The sequence below is a fragment of the Gavia stellata genome, chromosome 5, assembly GCF_030936135.1.
Source record: "Gavia stellata isolate bGavSte3 chromosome 5, bGavSte3.hap2, whole genome shotgun sequence".
Taxonomy (NCBI): Eukaryota; Metazoa; Chordata; class Aves; order Gaviiformes; family Gaviidae; genus Gavia; species Gavia stellata.
In genome coordinates this window covers 25,082,746-25,100,081 of record NC_082598.1, presented here as the reverse complement: position 1 = coordinate 25,100,081, position 17,336 = coordinate 25,082,746, and the positions used below count along the sequence as shown (strand labels likewise).

Below are 17,336 nucleotides of genomic sequence, written 5' to 3'. Positions count from 1 at the left end.
AAAGAGGAGCAAATGAGACTGAAAAGATTGCAGAAGATGAAGTTTAGCAATTAGACCTTGCTACCTAGCTTGGACTGTATTCAATGGGAATATGTGCTATTTTTACAGCAGAGAGAGACATAATTTCATTAAAAGTCATAAATAAACTCAGTTCTTCTGTGTATGTTTAGATAGCTGACAAACTTTGTGTGCAATATCAGAGCTACTTGTAGGCCATCCATAAAGGAAGGAGTAGCAGTTGTTCTCCCAATTTATCTTATCCATTTGCTGTTTGTGCAGCTAGTTTCAGAGTTCTTAAATACAATGAATATGCAGCAAGTAGAACTGATCCATAGTTTTAAAGATATACACATGCAAAAATTACAATATTTGAAAACTGGAAAATGGCTGACTAGTTTGAATCAGTTACATTACTAGTTTAATGAACAATAAAAAATGTGGCAAACATCTACTTTGACTTATGACAAACCACACAGACAGAGCGTGGAAATCCAGGGTAGATACATATTCTAAGGATCAGTTCCTGTACAGTTTAGATGAGATTATTCCATCTTCACTTAAACACAGACTTACATGGTCATTCTTATGGACTCATAATACTAAAAATAATCAGGCCAATATCAATTACTGCAAAATAAGGTTATTTTAAAGGTTTCACACCATGTCAGGGTGCAGTGTCATGTTGTGCTCTGAGGGCCGATGCTATTACTGCACAAGTATAAATGTGCTGAAGGCAATCTCTTTTAGTGAGGTCCACGTGAGACTCTGACACTTGTTTCAAAGAAAAACAGAGGGGACCATGATCTCTGGTCTCTGCTGCTGGCCCACTTACATGAGCAAATCACATGGGTCTCCTGAAAGAGAAAGAAACGTGGACTTTATAGAGGACTTGGGAGTTTCCTGACAGAGAAGAGAGAAGAGCTCAAGGGTATTAATCAATGACCATACCTTAAAACTTGCAGGAAAAAGAAATTCAGCCCAGCATAAACTGCTAATTGATTGGGTTTTTGCATGGCAAGGCAAGCCTTACAAATGGGGCAGGTCTTTTGTTGTTTACAAGACCTGAATCTTTCAAATATTTTAAGTTACTGTGGTTAAAATTCCTTTTCTAAGTCAGCATTCAATGGCATTCTTACTGTTCTGAAAGGAAGCCAGGCTTAGCTGGAAGTCTGAGGCAAATTTGTGATCGGATGACTCTGTGAGTCATTAGGTTACAATCCACAAAGGCTATGACCAAAAAGGGCGTTAGTATACTTACCTGAATCACATCTGTGCACTAACTTGGTTTGGAAACATATGGGTCCCTTTGCAAATAATTGGGAATGACACCGAGACAGACTCAGCAAAAGCATTGACAAAAAGTCAAGCAAGAACATAATGAATTTCTTTAGGTTATCTAAAAAGCCAAAACTAAAAGTTTGCCCTGGAGTGGGACTTCCTTGCCACAAAATTTGCTTGCATAATGCAAGTTTAGGAGGTAAAATTAACTGCATTTTTTTGGTACACTGTTATTTAGGTATCTAATAATTAGGACTTGCAGCAAGATTTTCAAAAGTGCTTCGGCACTGGTGGGATTGGTTCTGTAATGCTGAACTTCAAACTTCTAATTGTTCTCACTGGGAGTTGGAGTGGAAGAGTTGTTTACCTTCAAAATTGTGATCCTGAAACCTCATTTTACTACCATGGCACCAAGAGTTTTTAACAGCCTTCCTATTAGTAAGGCTATTTAGTAAGGCTGTATTTAGCATGTAGCAAGCAGTCTTTGAAGCAGGAAAAAGGGCCCAGGTTTACTTGCTCCTAAATGAGCACTTCAATTGCGGCCCTCTTTTTCTCAGTAAATCTTTGCTTCTTTTCTGCTTCAATAGAGTGGCAGACCTCAGACTTCACCTACAATAGTGTGATTGGATTTAATTAGAAAAAATGAGAACGGGTACATCAAGAGGAAGTTGTGTATGTACACTGGTCAAATATATGAAAGTACTTTTCAGTCTCATTTTGTGTACAAAAAGCTGGTTTCAGCTGAGTAACAGTAATTCACACATGTGGGCGAGTTCCTAGAAGTGGGGAAGTTACATGCATTACTGAAAGCTTAGTAATTTTTTTTTTTTTTTTAAAAAAAGCAAGTGATCCCTCAACAGCTGTTCCACTACTGTAAGGCAATACTGATTCCTCGCACCTGGAGCGCCAGCCCTGAGCGTGGCTGCGTTTGGTGCCAGAGGTGATACAGGGAAGCCCTTTGCTCGCTGACCGGGCAGCCCGCGGCTCGCAGGCAGGGAGGCAGCCCCGCCGCCACCCCACGCCAGGCTGCGGGGGGGGGAACACGGGCGCCTGTGAAGCGATGCGCTGGGGCAGGAAACACTCCCAGAGCTGAAGCTTGAGGCTGCAAGCGGGCTTCCTCCTGACTCCTCAAGAAATATGCTGCCCGGCGAGCACGCCCTGAGCACCCGCCCCGGCGGCCCACGCGCGGAGCGGCGGCGCGGAGGGGCGCGGAGCGGCAGGCGCTCCCCGCCCGCGCCCAGGTGCGGCCGCCTCCTGCGGGAGCGAAGGAGGGGGGGGAGCTCCGCGCTGCGCGGGCGCGGCTTGCCGGGGAGCAGCGCGGGGGTGGGGTGGGGTGGGGTGTGGAGGCAGGCAGGCAGGCAGGAAGGAAGGAAGGAAAGAGAAAGCAAGCAAGAAAGCGAGAGAGTGGAGAACCGCAGGGAGAAAAGAAAGCTGAAGCAGTCTAAAGTCCTGCTCTTCCTCATCCCTGCCCCTCTCTCCCCTCTTCCCCCGCTGCTTTTTGCCAGAGGTAAGCCAGCCTCCGCGGGCTGCGGAACTTGCGAGGCAGAGGGCAAGGGCTGCCCGCCTGCTAGCCTGTGCGCGGCGCGGCGGCCTGCGCGGGCGGCTCCGCCGGCCGGGCCGCTGCGGGCGAGGAGCTTCTCCGTGGGCCGCTGCTGTGATGCTGGAGGTCCCGGTCCCGCCGGCAGCGCGGCGGACAGCGAAAACAGCACTGCTGGAGAGTAACTTTAAAGTTACCGGCGAGTTCAGGGGCGAGGCTGAGTGGTTTGGTACAGGGCATGTCTCAGATGAGCGTCAGATACCAAAGTTGGAATCTGACAAGAAATAGCTCGTAGGCAGGTAGAAAATAAGGCGTGTATTTTTTTTCTCCTGTTTTGTTTCTAGCTTAAAATATTTTAATGTCTGTTTGTAAATGTCATGCTAAGGAAAGGTGTTTTATTATTGTGTATTTATTTACTCTATGAGTTGTTTTTGTGAAGTTAGATACAAATAGACTTCTTGTTAGTTGCTAGTATATTTCTGGAAATATTATGAGAAAATGCATGAAGTTCACTTTGAGAAAGTCAAAGAGCCACTAGGATGTCCTAGATAGAAAAAACAAAGTGAATGATACAGCACCCAAGTGTTGCCACAGCAACTTGCTAAACTTAGCCAATTCCACCTTTAGTTTGCTTATTCATGCCATACAGTTCCTTACTCTGGCGACTGTCTGTATGTTGTTCCACTGGAATTTCTTGCAGTATGAGGTTTGACTCCGAGGTAGTGAACGTGGGTGAACTTTTCTCTGGAAGAGATGTGTTCTGAAATAAAAAAAGAAACCAAACAAAGAAGCATTTTGACAGAGGAGGTGCTTAAAGGTATTTCATAATTATTGACTACATTGAACTATACTTAATAATTTCCTTGCATTTGGAACAGTTCTATTGGAATTGTTGCAGTCAGTTATCTTGCTCTGAGTTGACCCAAATGTTAATTCATTAAGTGACCACTTTAAAAAGGTCATTTGAGAGTGTTGAGGTTTTTTTTTTTTGAGCATGCAGTTAGTATGCTGATTGCATTATGTAGATTTTTTTTGAAAGATCTTTGATCTACAATGTTTTCTAGGCCTGTTAATCTTGTCAGTTTGTATGCAGTCAAGTACAATGCGAAGATAAAATTCAGTACTGACAGATTTCATTCTGCTCCATGGTAAGTCCTGTTGTAATGTTTTTTTGTTTTGTTTTGAGTTTTTTACCTTTTTTATTTGGATCTTAATCTAGTATGTGGTTTAGCAGAAGCTGGGAGCAAGCCTGAGCTTGCTTGTATTTGTTGAACTGATTGCTTAAAGTGTGATTATCTTGCCACGCACGTCTAAAGGGTTGACACTTTCTTCAGGCTAATCTCTGTAGTGATCTTTAAAAAGGGAAAAAAAGAGTCTTGCTTGAGTGTTTCTATATTCAGCTATATCTTACTGTTCACACATTTCATAATTAGAAGTTGGATTGCTTGCTTGCTTCAACATAGGTTCACCTATTTATTTTCCAATCAGTGTTGTCTTGAAGACATTGCAACTTGAAAATCTTAGAATGGAAGAATTATAGAATCAACTGATATGGGTTTTCAGAATGTCAGATGCAGGTACTTATCCTCAATGTGAAGAAGGGTCCTGAAAGTTACGTATGATTTTCTCTGCCAGTGTTGTCATTTTTCTTTGGTGCTATTTAGCTGTCACTTTTAGTAAAACAAAAACTCTGAGTTGTCTATGCCTGTTCCATAAGATGGTAAAAGGAAGGACGTGAAAATGAGTTTGAAAAGAAGTGTGAGAAACATCATCTTCTATGGAGGAAAGTTGGATGATCCTATATAAGGCTTGGATGTGCAACAAAAATTGCAATTCATCCCCTGCCAAAACATATTTTCTTGGAAGGAAAGCACAGATGGTTTCCCTTGTATTGTTTTTTCCACATAGCAATTTAGATGTTTTACCCTTATTTCTATAAAATGGAATGGTCAAGTGTCTTCCAAGATGCTTGATTTTTGTATAACCGCTATAGCATTTTCCCATTTTTAGTAAGCACGTTGAGTGATGACTTTTGTCTTGGTTACTCTGTATTGGAGAATATGATAGTACATCAAGAATCAGTTTTATTTAAGTAAGACCAAATTCCCCTCAATTTTTTTTTCTTTTCTTTTTTGATATTTATTTCTATCAAGTACTGTGGGAAAAATCTATTTTACCTTGCTGCTGAGAGAAAAAGTTTTGTTTTCCAGGATGTATGCAGTCATGTGCACTAATGTTAAAGACTATTGTTTACTTAAAGTTGTAGTGGTACAAATATGGGTGTGGAAATGAACGTATGCATATAAATGTGTATAGATCATATATATGCACTGCATATCTAATGCTGTACGAACACTATTTAGTGTTTGTTATTACTTACTCTGCAATTAAAGCTATGGAGGAGATTAAATTCTTTTTTAATTGGTATTAATTACATTCAAATAGATTAATATATTGGATAAGGTGGTCCCTGAGTTCTGCTTTTCTGTATACTTCTTGAGCTTAAGCCTTTACTAAAGAGAAAACATTGTAATGTAAGAAATGATTCAGTATTTATCTTCTAGCCTGCGATACAAACATTCACAAATGCGTGTAGATTTGTTTAGCTGTTTGTTACTTAAATCTTTGCCTGAGTAGTCAAACCAAAACAGATGTCAGTATAACCCTTTGCTCAGACCCACAAAATATGTATGGCTATGAACTTACTGGTATCTAACCAGTTTTATAGCTAGGCCAGATCTATAGTATGTCTTTATAAATCTTGAGGGACGCGTTGACAGCTTCTGTCGTAGATTACTACAGAAACAAAAAGTGACTAGGGCTTCAGCTTCTAGCAGTACTGGCGTTTTGTGGTCAAAACATCAGCAAGCAGTTTCTTCCTTTCTCAGTCTGCTACATGTTTCATTTATAAAATACACTGCAAGAAGTAACAGTTCTTGCAGATTTGGAAGCAAAGTTTGTGCTGTGCTAGGTAATCCTCTGCATTGTTATGTGGTTTATACAGAGATGGGTTAGGATCCAAATAACTGATAATACATGGCTATTTGAGTTCCTGAAGTAACAACACTGGAGGTGTTCCAGAATAAGGTGTGGGCAAAGCATGTAGAAAAAAACAGTATTTAGATACTGACAAGAGTGTGTGTGGGTATAAATAAATACGTTCATGTAAAAATGTATGTTTGTTTATAAATATGTAACTAAAAGCTACTTTCCCAAGTGTCTTATTTGTTACTGCTGAAGGTGGAGGGATTGAGAAAATGATCCTGGCTGAAAATAAACACTAACACCTTGGGGAAAAAATACCCAAACACCACTATGAAACCCAGAACTGTCAAGAAAGGTGGAAATGGCTGAGATAACCAATTGCAGCTCCACCTTTAAAACACTTAGAATGATATGCTAACATTGCAGTGGTTTTATATACTTGAACATGTGGGTGTGGTGTTGGTGGTTTTTTTTTTTTTATTTTTATTAACAGGTACATGAAAGACCATTCTCTGGCACAAAGAGTTCCTGCCTGGTACTTTTTGCCCACTTTATTAATTTCTGTACTAATTATTTCTCATTCTGTACTCAGAATATATATTCAACTTCTTAACAGACTATGTATTCTTTGTATTTCTCAGGGTTTAGAGATGGGTGGAGGCCATACTGTTGAATTTTATCTTATATGGCTAGAGGCTTACATGAAAAGCTTGAGGAAATGCTGACGTCTGAAATTTTTAAAGGAATGATGAGGGTTTAGATAAGTATGCAGGTTGGGAAAAGAAAAATTTAAATCTAAAAGCTGATTGTTAATCACTTTAGCTCAATCCAAGGCGTTTTGAATTTAAATGACTAGGGAATCTTTTAGTGAGGGTTAACTCCCTAACAAACTTCATCTCTCTTGAGAGGTTGATATCTGATTGGCCTATGGAGTTCTCTCTCTTAAAGTTTTCATTGTATGAATTTTATGTTCAAGGTAATAAGTCACTTCTCAGACTTGTGGACAGTGATCAAAGCTGATAAAAATATTGCCCCAAAAATGGAGTTAAAGAGATTAGCAAGAATCCAAAGACTTATTTTAAATAATGGAACACTTACAGTAAGTGTCCTGCATTGATTTTTACATCTTCCAGAAAAATGTAGGTTTGTTCATCTTCTTTTTTTCTCTTATTATGTCACATATGTGTATATATGATGTAAGTATAAAGAGTTTTATTTTTTCCCTGTTTATGATTACCACTTTTTCAAAGTGTGGGAGTAATAAGATATTTACAAAATTTTGCAAGAAAAGACTTCTAGTGACTGAGTGAGTTATTTAATCATTTATTTCATAATCATAATAAAGTACAGTCACCAATAGCAGTGATAACAGTGTGCTCCATTCAGTACATGGTTTTAAATTTGTGTTTATTTCTGTGTGGCTTTGGGGAATGAGGAGGGGCATAAAGATTTATTTATGACTGCTTTTCTGAATAACGATTTAGTTATTCAAAAGACATTGGGGAAATCTTAACAGGAAGAGGTTTTATCCTTTATTGGAGGAATTGAGACAATACAAAAGTAGGCAATCTTTTAAGCTTCAATTCTAGATCACAAGTAGTGCCTTTTTTGTCAGGAAGTATTTTGAAGAATACGGTATCAATACCTATTACTATGGATATATTCTGGGCGTATGATTTCTTTTCTTTCTAATTGCTGTTTCAGTCTTATGCTGTTCTACTGAAGCTGTTCTTTCTTTTCCAGACTGCTTAAGGCCAGTACCTGCATGTCAGGACAGCTGCTACAGTCAGCAGGTTTCCTTAAGGCCAAATTACTCTTTATACATGAAGAGGGAGGTGAAAAAACCTGTTGACTGCTGCTGATCTTAAACCTTCTTTTAAAGAGATGTGATTTCAGGCTGTCTCAAACACCTTCAGGATGATAGCTTCTCAGTCTGCTTTGGATTTTGTAAATTGTGAATTTGGATATGGCCCTGAAAGAAAGAACTCAAGTAGGTGGAATCTGGAGGGTGCAAGAGCTGAGTTGGAAAGTACTGAGGAAAAACTGTTATGGGCACTTGAGATACCAAGTGTCCCTAGTGTGGAGACCAGAACTTGCTTATGGGGTTATGCCTCTGCTACTGTTTGTGGCCAAAGGAGAAATGCTTCCTTGACACAGTTGAAAAGCTAGTAGTTTCCTGTTTCCTGTTTTCCCTCGTGACGGTTCTCTGAAGGGCCTCATCTGCAAGATGTGTTTTGATCACCTCCATAGCTTTCTGACTGTAGTTATTTAAACAATTAAGGCACTTCCTCCCTGCCACATGCTCAGAAGTGATTCTACCTTAGTAAACTATTTTACTGGTTATGGTACTTGTTCAGTTGGATTCCCATTTGAAATGGGCTTGAATCCACAGTTCACATAGAATGCTCGAGCCAGTAATTTTTCCTTTTTCCCATTGACAGTGTGTTTCTGTGCTAAAAAGAGTTTAAGGCTCAGAAGATAAGGGAGTAGGAGCCCTACACTCTAGTTAATTGGTGCTAGCGTGGGAATAGGAAAGCTTAGGGTTCCAGCTCTGGTCTTAGATCACTTTTTCTCCCCCTTATATCTGAGTACTGTGTAATAAGGATGTGTGTGTGAAGATAAATGGTTCATCTCTTAACTGTTCATCTTAACATAAACTACTAGGATATGTTTTAAGACTGTATTACTGATGCTGAGTTAAGACTTTGATTTCTCTATTCTCTTTATACAGGCCAAGATAAAAAGAAGGAGAGGTTATGCTGTTTACCCTCCTTGAAATTTTCATATATAAGCAATTTAAAAATATTACTGTACAAATGACAGGGAGCCTTTCAGAATTTTATCCAAGATTAATGTGAATTCAGATGGGAATTTTTTTTAATGTCCTTTTTCTTTTCTGTAGGCTTGCAGTCTTTGAAAAAAAAAAAATCAGTTTGAACTGAAGAAACTTGAAGAAGTGTCTTTAAAAAACTGGTATTCTCCATTGGCTGGCTGAAACAAAATTTGGAGAGCTTTGTTGCTAGTGAATATGCATACATCATGACTATATTTCTACATGACTGTGTGGGACAATATTTGGAATGAAGCTGCCATCATGTCATCCACAGGCAATGGCACTGATATTGAAGAATTCTTGGTCAACATTAACTTGGGGCAGTATCTTCCTAACTTTAAAGAATATGGCTATAACATTGTGACAGATTGCGTGGGAATAAATAACAGTGTGCTTCAGCAAATGGGAGTATTGCCTACAGGGCACCGCAGAAGGATTCTTAAGCAATTAGACACCGCTCTTTCAAAAACGCAAGGAAATTCTCTTTTCCATGAAAATTTAAAACTTAAAGACTTGAAAGGTTTAGAAGAGAAGCAATATTCATCCTTGGATCAGGAGTCTCCAATAAGCAATTCAAGTGTAGACGGGACTAGCTTGATACCTGCAACATTGTCAGAACAACTTCTTAATAAAGCTGACATTGATAAAGAAAGGTTTGAACTTGCAGAGCAAAACCTACTGGAGGCAAATGATGATAGCTTTACAAATTTGGATTTTTCTAGTTTATACCAGAATTCAGACAGCATACTAAAAGCTATCAATCTAAGTGGAAGTTTTAACATGAATACTCAGCCAGATACATCACTGGAAGAAGCTGCTATGTACCAAGCTGATGAGCACTTTGCTGGCTGTTTGGCATTTCATGACCCTCCTCCTCTGTTTGCTCATTCATGTGAGACAAAATACAGTGAAGACAAACATCTGATGTTTGAAGATGAGGATGATTTATCTGATAGTGAGCCAAATTCTCCATTCTTTAAGTTTAAAGGAGAAATGATAGACAATGACTTATATGATTCTTATACACAAAACTGCATGAAAGTATTTCCAAGAGCAAGCCGGTCTTTTATACTAAGGCATCGACCTGTACCAGAAATTCCCAAATCAAGTAAAGTTCAAGCTTCATCAAGGTAACTGCTGTTTCTTTCTAGTGAAGAATCACTATCATTGTAGAAATTACGGTTTGGGGTTTCTTGGAGGTTTTTGTTATTTTTTTGTGGATTTTTTTTAATATGTGTTGTGAATACACTGGATCTGGTATGGATGTTGCCAGATTAACTGAAGGAGGATTAAGCTTCAATGGAATTTAAAAGCTCAAATGAGAGTATAAAGGGAAATTTTAGAACTGTGTTTCCTTATAACCTCCCCAATCATCTCTGCCTCTATGTATTTTCAAAGAAAGGAATCTTTATTGCTTTAGATTTAACCCTCGTTAAAAACAAATATATCAAGTATTTTTTAAACTTAATCTGTATGCTGTTAAGATAGGGAAGAATGGACATACACAAGTGTTACAAAACCAAGATTGAAAAATAACAGAAAAAGCTGTTGAATCTATTCCAAACCAAAAAATTGCTAATAATATTAATTAGACCTTAGCTTTGTTTTCTGATGAAAACAGCTTTCTGTTTCAAGAGATACTGTTCTTGGAAAATACAAGTTTATTATTTTTATATATGTAACTTATAAGAAAGATCTAGGGAGTTTTACACACCTACACATATTAATGTAATTTTACCTAAAAAGGGAGACAAAATTTAGAAAATCCTTCTTGTCTGTTTTGTACTTTGTATGGTGTAGCCACCCTGTAAACAAAACAGGATGTATCTGATATGATTACACGCATGGGCATAACAAGATGATTACATGAGAATCTTAAGTCTTAGCCTTAAAGCCCGTAAAACTTATCTGTAAATATAAATACGTAAATTATTTTGTTTTAACTTAGAATAGGCTATTTTGTGAAGGAGGTAACTACATTATACTGTGGGTCTAAAGCAAGGACTTTCTTCAATATGGCTCTTAGATTAATTTCTAAACTTGTTGTCATTTAATTGTTAATACAGAGAATGAATGCAACCAGTTTTTAATATTAGGTGTTGGCTTTTGCTGGTGTTCTCATAATAACAAAACCTTAGCTTTTAATGATGCTTGTAGTAGAAAAGTATTTTTGAGGCATTCCAGCAGGAAAAAAGAAGTGGAAAAAGGGAAAGAAAAAAAAAGATACATGTGAGAGGTTTTCAGAGTTTGTGGAATCTTTGTTAGGATAGTTCTGTGCAGCATTGGTGAGGACAGTATTGGATAGAGTCCAGTAAAGTGTGTTATGGTAAATTGCATAGGAGAGTTTGAATTTGTTTCAAAATATTCATGCGATGTGGGTGTGGATTTTTCTTCCTTCAAAATGGTTGAGTTCATAATTTGAATCCACAAATCAGCGAGTAGCACTTATTGTCCAGAATAAGCATCAGTTGTTGTAGCTTGTCTTGCAAAAATATTGATGGAATGTAGAGGAAAAGGTCTGATGTTAGAACTTAACTCCAGGCATATCTTAACATTCAAACAATATTACTTTTATTAAAAATATTGGGCACTGAATGTGCAGTTGATCACAATATTACAGGCTGTGTAAACGAAGAGTATCTCCCCACAGATTAATTTGTGGTATTTTTCGTTCTGTTAACTATAAGCTTTTACTTGTCATGCTGGTTAAGTGTCTTAAACAGAGAAGAAAAATTCATGCAAAGGCATATGCAAAGTTTTGTTGGTGTAGCCATATCCAAATCATTAGGTTGCACTTTTTTTAGTCAAATGTTTTTTTAAACCACTAGCTATGCCTGGAAGGGACGTGTCTGAGAATGTTTTGTATTTATCTTGTCTTTTTCATCTGCATATCTCAGCAGTTACAAACATCATTAGCAAGTTTATACATGCTCTAGATGCAGAGTTTTCTCAGCATTTATAAGTTTCTTTTAGATTATTGAAAGAAGTCAATATTAAATGTTGTAATGCAATTGTTTGATTGAACAGATGGCGAGGTAAAGATTCTTTGCAACAACTAAGAGACTTCTGTGTGCCTTAAAAAATGTTTCATCAGTGCCTTCTAAATCACTCCAAAATCGTGCTTATTGAAACCTAAGTATAAACATCTCTTGGTGAGGAGTAGCTTTATGTTAATTTTTGTAGACCGATTATCCCTACTTCATATAATAAAGCTATTCCTGCTGAGCTAAAATGGGACCCTCATCCTAAAAGACAACAGTGACTAGCTACTAAAAGAGTACTCTTAATGTCTTTTGAGCAACAATCATCCAGTAGAGAGAATATGCTATATTTGTAATCTTCTCACCATTGAAGTAAATCCTCCAAATCCCAGTCTATCAGTGATTGATATGTGACTGGGTCACTAACTTCATTACCCATGATTTTGATCTGTGAGCTTCAGCTTATTTTCTTCATCTTTATGCTCCAGTTATAACAATATGGAAATCCTGAAGGACAAGTAGCAGTCTGTCTGAGGAAGATCAAGGCTAAACCGGAACTTAAACTTCACAGAAACATTCTTGATAATCTTGCTGGGTATTTTTTGAGAAGCAAAGAATTAATACAGAACTTTAAAATGGCAGCTTGCAGCATCTTTAACCTCAGGAAAGATTGTGTTTGTCTTACAGAATTGCATAGACAAACATTCTCAACTGACTGTTATTGATAGACACTGGTTTCATCCTTATTACATTGTGTGAAGACTTTTCCACAGGGGCAGAGAAACCCTGCTGAAATCTTCTGGGGAAACTCAACATTTCCTTCTAGTCATGCATGGATATTAGTCATTAAATTTTTATGCAAGGAAACGCTTTTCTCATGATCTCATATGTGCCTTCTGGCACAAAAAGTTCATATGGTGCGACTCCTTGTGCGCCTTAGTAGTGCTGTGACCATGTTACTTTTTATTACTAATAATGTGCCTGCCTCTGTTGCAATTGTATCTGCTTCCCTGTGCCTCATTTGTGCTCCTGACTCTTGCCTGTAACAAATGGCGCTGTCAGCTGGTAAGACACCGTAGCATTTTAGAAGTTAGAAACGTTTTGGTTTTCTTTCTTCTTTGAAGTATATGTGGCATCACTGTACTCTTGTGCAGAACTAAAAAAAAAAAGGTGATAATTGCACAGCGTTCTTGATAGTGGGGTTATTGTGCAGATTTTAGTAGTGTTTTTGGTTGGTCAGTACTGAAGTGATGTGTAATTATGCTAGATTCCTGTCAGCTACACTTTTGCTTCTTATCATAACATTATGAGCTCTCTGACACAGAATTAGTAAAGATCACTCTAAAAGTGTTTAAAAGCACTGTAATTGTTAAGGGGATGATTGCAAATAATATTCTAAAATTGAAATAATCTGCATCCAAAACATTTTTATTAGACAAAGTCATCACTCTTTCTGAGACCCTGCATTCTGTATTTAAGTGAGCAGTCTTAAATTTTTACTATGGTTCCCCAGTCATGTTGTGGAACAGAACAAAGGGTTAAACACAGTGGATTGGAAGTTTCATAGTCTCTTTTGATACTTTTGGTCTAAGTGACTTCTTCCATACAGACATAAGTGAAAAATTGAGGCTTTTGTAAGACAAAATAGTGAAAATAATCAACGGATGGAGCTAACCACTGATGTGCAAGATTAAAGGTAGTCAGTATAGTGATAGTTTTAGAGGCTTTGGATGCTTTGGATCATGTAATTTAGCAGTCACTTTTGGGTGAAATAGCTACAGTTGCATTACACAGAGCAGCAATCTGGTAAAGGAAAAAGCTTGAGCAGATTTGTAACATTATAGACCATACAGAATGCTACAGAGGTAAAATTTGAGGCTGATGAACTCTATGTACTTTTAGATTTTTTTTCATATCCCCCAACTTTGTTACTTGTATTGTTCAGTAGTGGGATTGCTCTGATTTTTTATTAAAAGAAATAAGAAGAAATAGACCAAAAGTAATTCTGGAAAATATGCTGTGTTTAGGGGGAAAATATAAATAAAATAGGTAGTGATGCTTGGCCTAAGCAGGCACTATTCGTTTTCTCCAACTGGCAGATCCTATGGTTGAAACATCTTGCTTGCTCTATTCTTTAGTCTCCATTTCTTAACATGTAAGTGTTCAAGATTGCTGATGAGGTGCCCAAGCTGGTGCTGCTATGTTTCTGTACTCTGTGTTCTGTCACACAAAGCAAGTTTTTTAGGAGAGAGAAGCCGCTCCCTCCCTTTTCCTGTGGTCAAGCATCACCATTAATTTACCTCTGCAAGCAGTCTATGAACATAGCATGCTAGAGCACTTTTGACATGTTTGCATTATGGGAGGGTCAGGCCTTGAGATAGATAGAAAGAAAACGTTTTTAATGAGTTTGAAAACAAAAGCTTCATTCATTTAAAACAGCAGATGAATGCCAGTAAAGACTTTGAAGCACTGACTGCTTTCACTGACCTCTGTCCCTCACTTTATCTGTGAAGTGACAGGAGTATATTGAATAAAACAGCTAAGCTCAGTGCTAAGCTCTCACCTTTCCAGTCTCTCAGCCTTTAGCAAGACCAGCCGCTGCCTCATCACACCCTTTCATCCTGTTTATGCATAAGGAAAGGGTGGTGGGGAAGAGTATGTAGCATGAGCCTCATCCAGTACCTCTTAATGTATGAAAATAGTGGGTCTTAATCTCCACATTTGTAACAAAGTGATAATTTAATTGAAACTATTATTATATCTTTGTAAAATTGGCACACTTTGATTGGCAGACTGCTTACGCTAACCTTCCTTTAAAGAGCAAAATAAAGGAGATAATTAATCTGAAGAGGTACTGAATTTTGGAAATGGTTAAAGAAAGTTATAAATCGGCGTAGATATAAGATTTTTTTTTTCAATCTTATTTGCCCCCAAAGTCGTCTTCACTATTTTTCTGTCTTTTTAATTTAGGTATTCAATTTGTACAACAACTATCTAACTATTCTATTCTACTGAGCGTTGACAAATTATTATCATTTTATAGCTTGCACTGTATGTTGTTTGTTATACATAATTTTTCAAGCAGATATTCAGAGTAAACTTGCTTCATTAATTTTGTGTCTTGAGATAGTTTTCACTTGACATAAGTTAGAACTTTGTTTTCCAAAAATGACAAAAAGGTTTTATTTTTGATTGCTGGAAAAAAAGACCATAGTTTGCTTATTAGCAGGTTTTCTTGTCATGTGTACATACATGGTAGGTACATAATCAAAAAAGAATACACAAATCCTGAAAATGATATGAATTAAAGAAATGCAGGTCTTTGTAAGCTGATTTGTTATTTTTTATTTCCTGGTGAATTTATCTTTTACCATCTATTACCATTACCCACTTTGAAATCCTTCCACCCTGAAACTAAGCTAGTGACTCACAGATTTACATAAGGAAGAAAACCATCATTTTAAAAGCTGCCTATGTCTATCTCTAGTTTATTTTAATGCTGTTAATACCCTTAAAAAACCCCAACCTACAAGGAAAAAAATCTGGTCTGTGTTGAAAAAGTTATTTTTTCTTTTTCTGTAAGCATACCAGGTTCTTTAAAATTAGGTTAGTACAAATTCATGAAGTTAGTTTGCTAATGTAGCTTCAAAAGATGTAACTACATCAATTTTAGTAAAATGTATGAAGAAACAGAGACTTTTAAAGTATTTGCTGTGTATTTTTTGTAATTGTAACTCAGGAGAGTAAACAACTATATATGGAAGCTAGGCCATGATCCACCTTCACTGGCCAAACTCACCCTGTGTTTTCTAAAAGCAGGATTTTACAAAATATCATTGAGAAACTGAATTGATATAACATTTGAAATGTCAAGTAACTTTATAAGGTGCGGCTTCTGTCTTGAATTTAATCTAATAATTTGTTTGGGGCAGATTTAGGCATGGATTAAAAATTATATTAAATAGTAGTTCATAAATGTATGCCTTCTGTCATAGAGAAACATCAACCTGTAGTATGGAGTAATTCAACTTGGACTTCATGGGGCGGTATTTCTAAGGTTTTGAACATAGCTAATCTTAAAAGAATAGAATTTTTCAATATGTCAAGTGGGGAAACAAAAATTAGGTATATTGATATTTTTAGCAAAACATACATATATCTTTGGCTTTGAAGTATGGAGGACCTGCAAACTGTTAGAAAAATTTCAAGGATCTTGTATGGCATTTATCAGTCAATGAATATTCTATAAGGATCTGTATCACTGTTATTTCAAGCAGAGAAAATGAAATTCAGAGGAAAAATTACTAATTATTCATGTTAACAGGGGAAATCAGAGCTTGGCTGAAAACAGCTCTGATACAGACTGCTAGAATAGTGAAGATGGGTTAGAAAGGTACTAATTCAGGCATATTTGTTCCTGTGTTGTTATTCTAAAGCTGCTGTCTCAGCCTGAAATCTCAATAATAATAATATTTAAAAAAAATGTGGTCTTTAGCAGCATGATGAGTGCCACTATACATGAAACTGCTGAAATACTTAGGGGCCAGCACACCACCAATAATAAAATAATTTTTCTGTTGTGTATGGGGATACATTCTTATCTATACAAAATGTATAGTGGTAGTCACAGGCAGTTGCAATGCAATGTAATTTATGTTTCATATTGAAAACTTTCTAGGAAAAAAATCACCTTAGGAAATCAAAACTTTAGAGCAATTTTTTTCAGTGGTTGAGAGCATGTTTTTTCTGGATTTCCATGCCCAGGCTCCCTTTGAGCTTAATGTTAAATTAGACTTTCATAGTACCGCCTTCTTTAAATATAGTCACTGGTAATCAGTGTGAAGGAGAAGGAGGGTAAAGGGTGGGGGAAGAGTGGGGTATCTCCATGTTTCCTAGAAATCTAAATGTATCATAAGGTCAATTCAAAACAAATAAACCAAAAAACCCAAATTCAAGGTGTGTGCTAGGATCAGAGTATTCAGTGTCACAGAGGGAGCAAAACACATTGTTGGGTGACTTTTAAATTAAACCAGAAATATTCCAAGACTTAAAATTGACTATTTCTGTATTTGTATATAATTTTAATAATTTAACTGCATAAGATGTTTTTGCTCTATTTCTGGGATATTTCACTTAATGTTTTCATTTTGTGCTTTGTTTTGTTTAAGTTCCCTTCAGAAAAGAAGAAATGTGGATCTTGTAAATATTTCTTGCACTGGGAGGCAAATTTTACAAAATGGTGAGTTAAGCATGCTGATATTTACATCTTGAATATTGAAGAGAAAGAAACCTCAGTCCAGAAGTTTTCTAAAATGAGTATTGACTTGCTTATTTTAAGAAATAGTGGGCATCTGGAAGGTCTGGAAAAAGTGACGTGTGTAATAGCAGAGCATTTAACCACTTCTGCATTTTTACTTAGTTTTTGTTTATGAGCTAATAAAATGAAAATTAGAAAATCTAGTCTTTAAACCTCATCTATTTTAATATACTTTTTTAGACTACTGTATTTTGAATTTCTAAGATTAGAGCCAGAATTTTTTTTAAGCAGAGTTGTCTTTTTCTTGAAAGATGTAAGGAGCATATTCCTGACTAATGCTGCTTAATTTGTTAGTGCTCATAGCTCTGGGAAGTAACAGGAAATTAATTGTATTAGTTTACTGAAAGAATTTAGAAGTCTTGTGCAGTCAGTTGTAAACAAAAGTTCTTTCATACTCTAGAGGTA

General features: G+C 36.9%; 1 protein-coding gene across 1 annotated transcript in view; it reads left to right on the top strand.

The window, feature by feature from the left end:
• The first annotated feature begins 8,852 nt into the window (after window positions 1-8,852).
• ARAP2 (ArfGAP with RhoGAP domain, ankyrin repeat and PH domain 2) overlaps window positions 8,853-17,336 on the top strand; it is a 130,652-nt gene continuing 122,168 nt past the window's right edge. Inside the window, exons 1-2 of the mRNA XM_059817809.1 lie at window positions 8,853-9,763; window positions 16,783-16,853. Of these exons, the coding sequence (XP_059673792.1) occupies window positions 8,856-9,763; window positions 16,783-16,853 (979 nt within the window). The 5' untranslated portion in view covers window positions 8,853-8,855. The remainder of the gene's footprint in view (window positions 9,764-16,782; window positions 16,854-17,336) is intronic.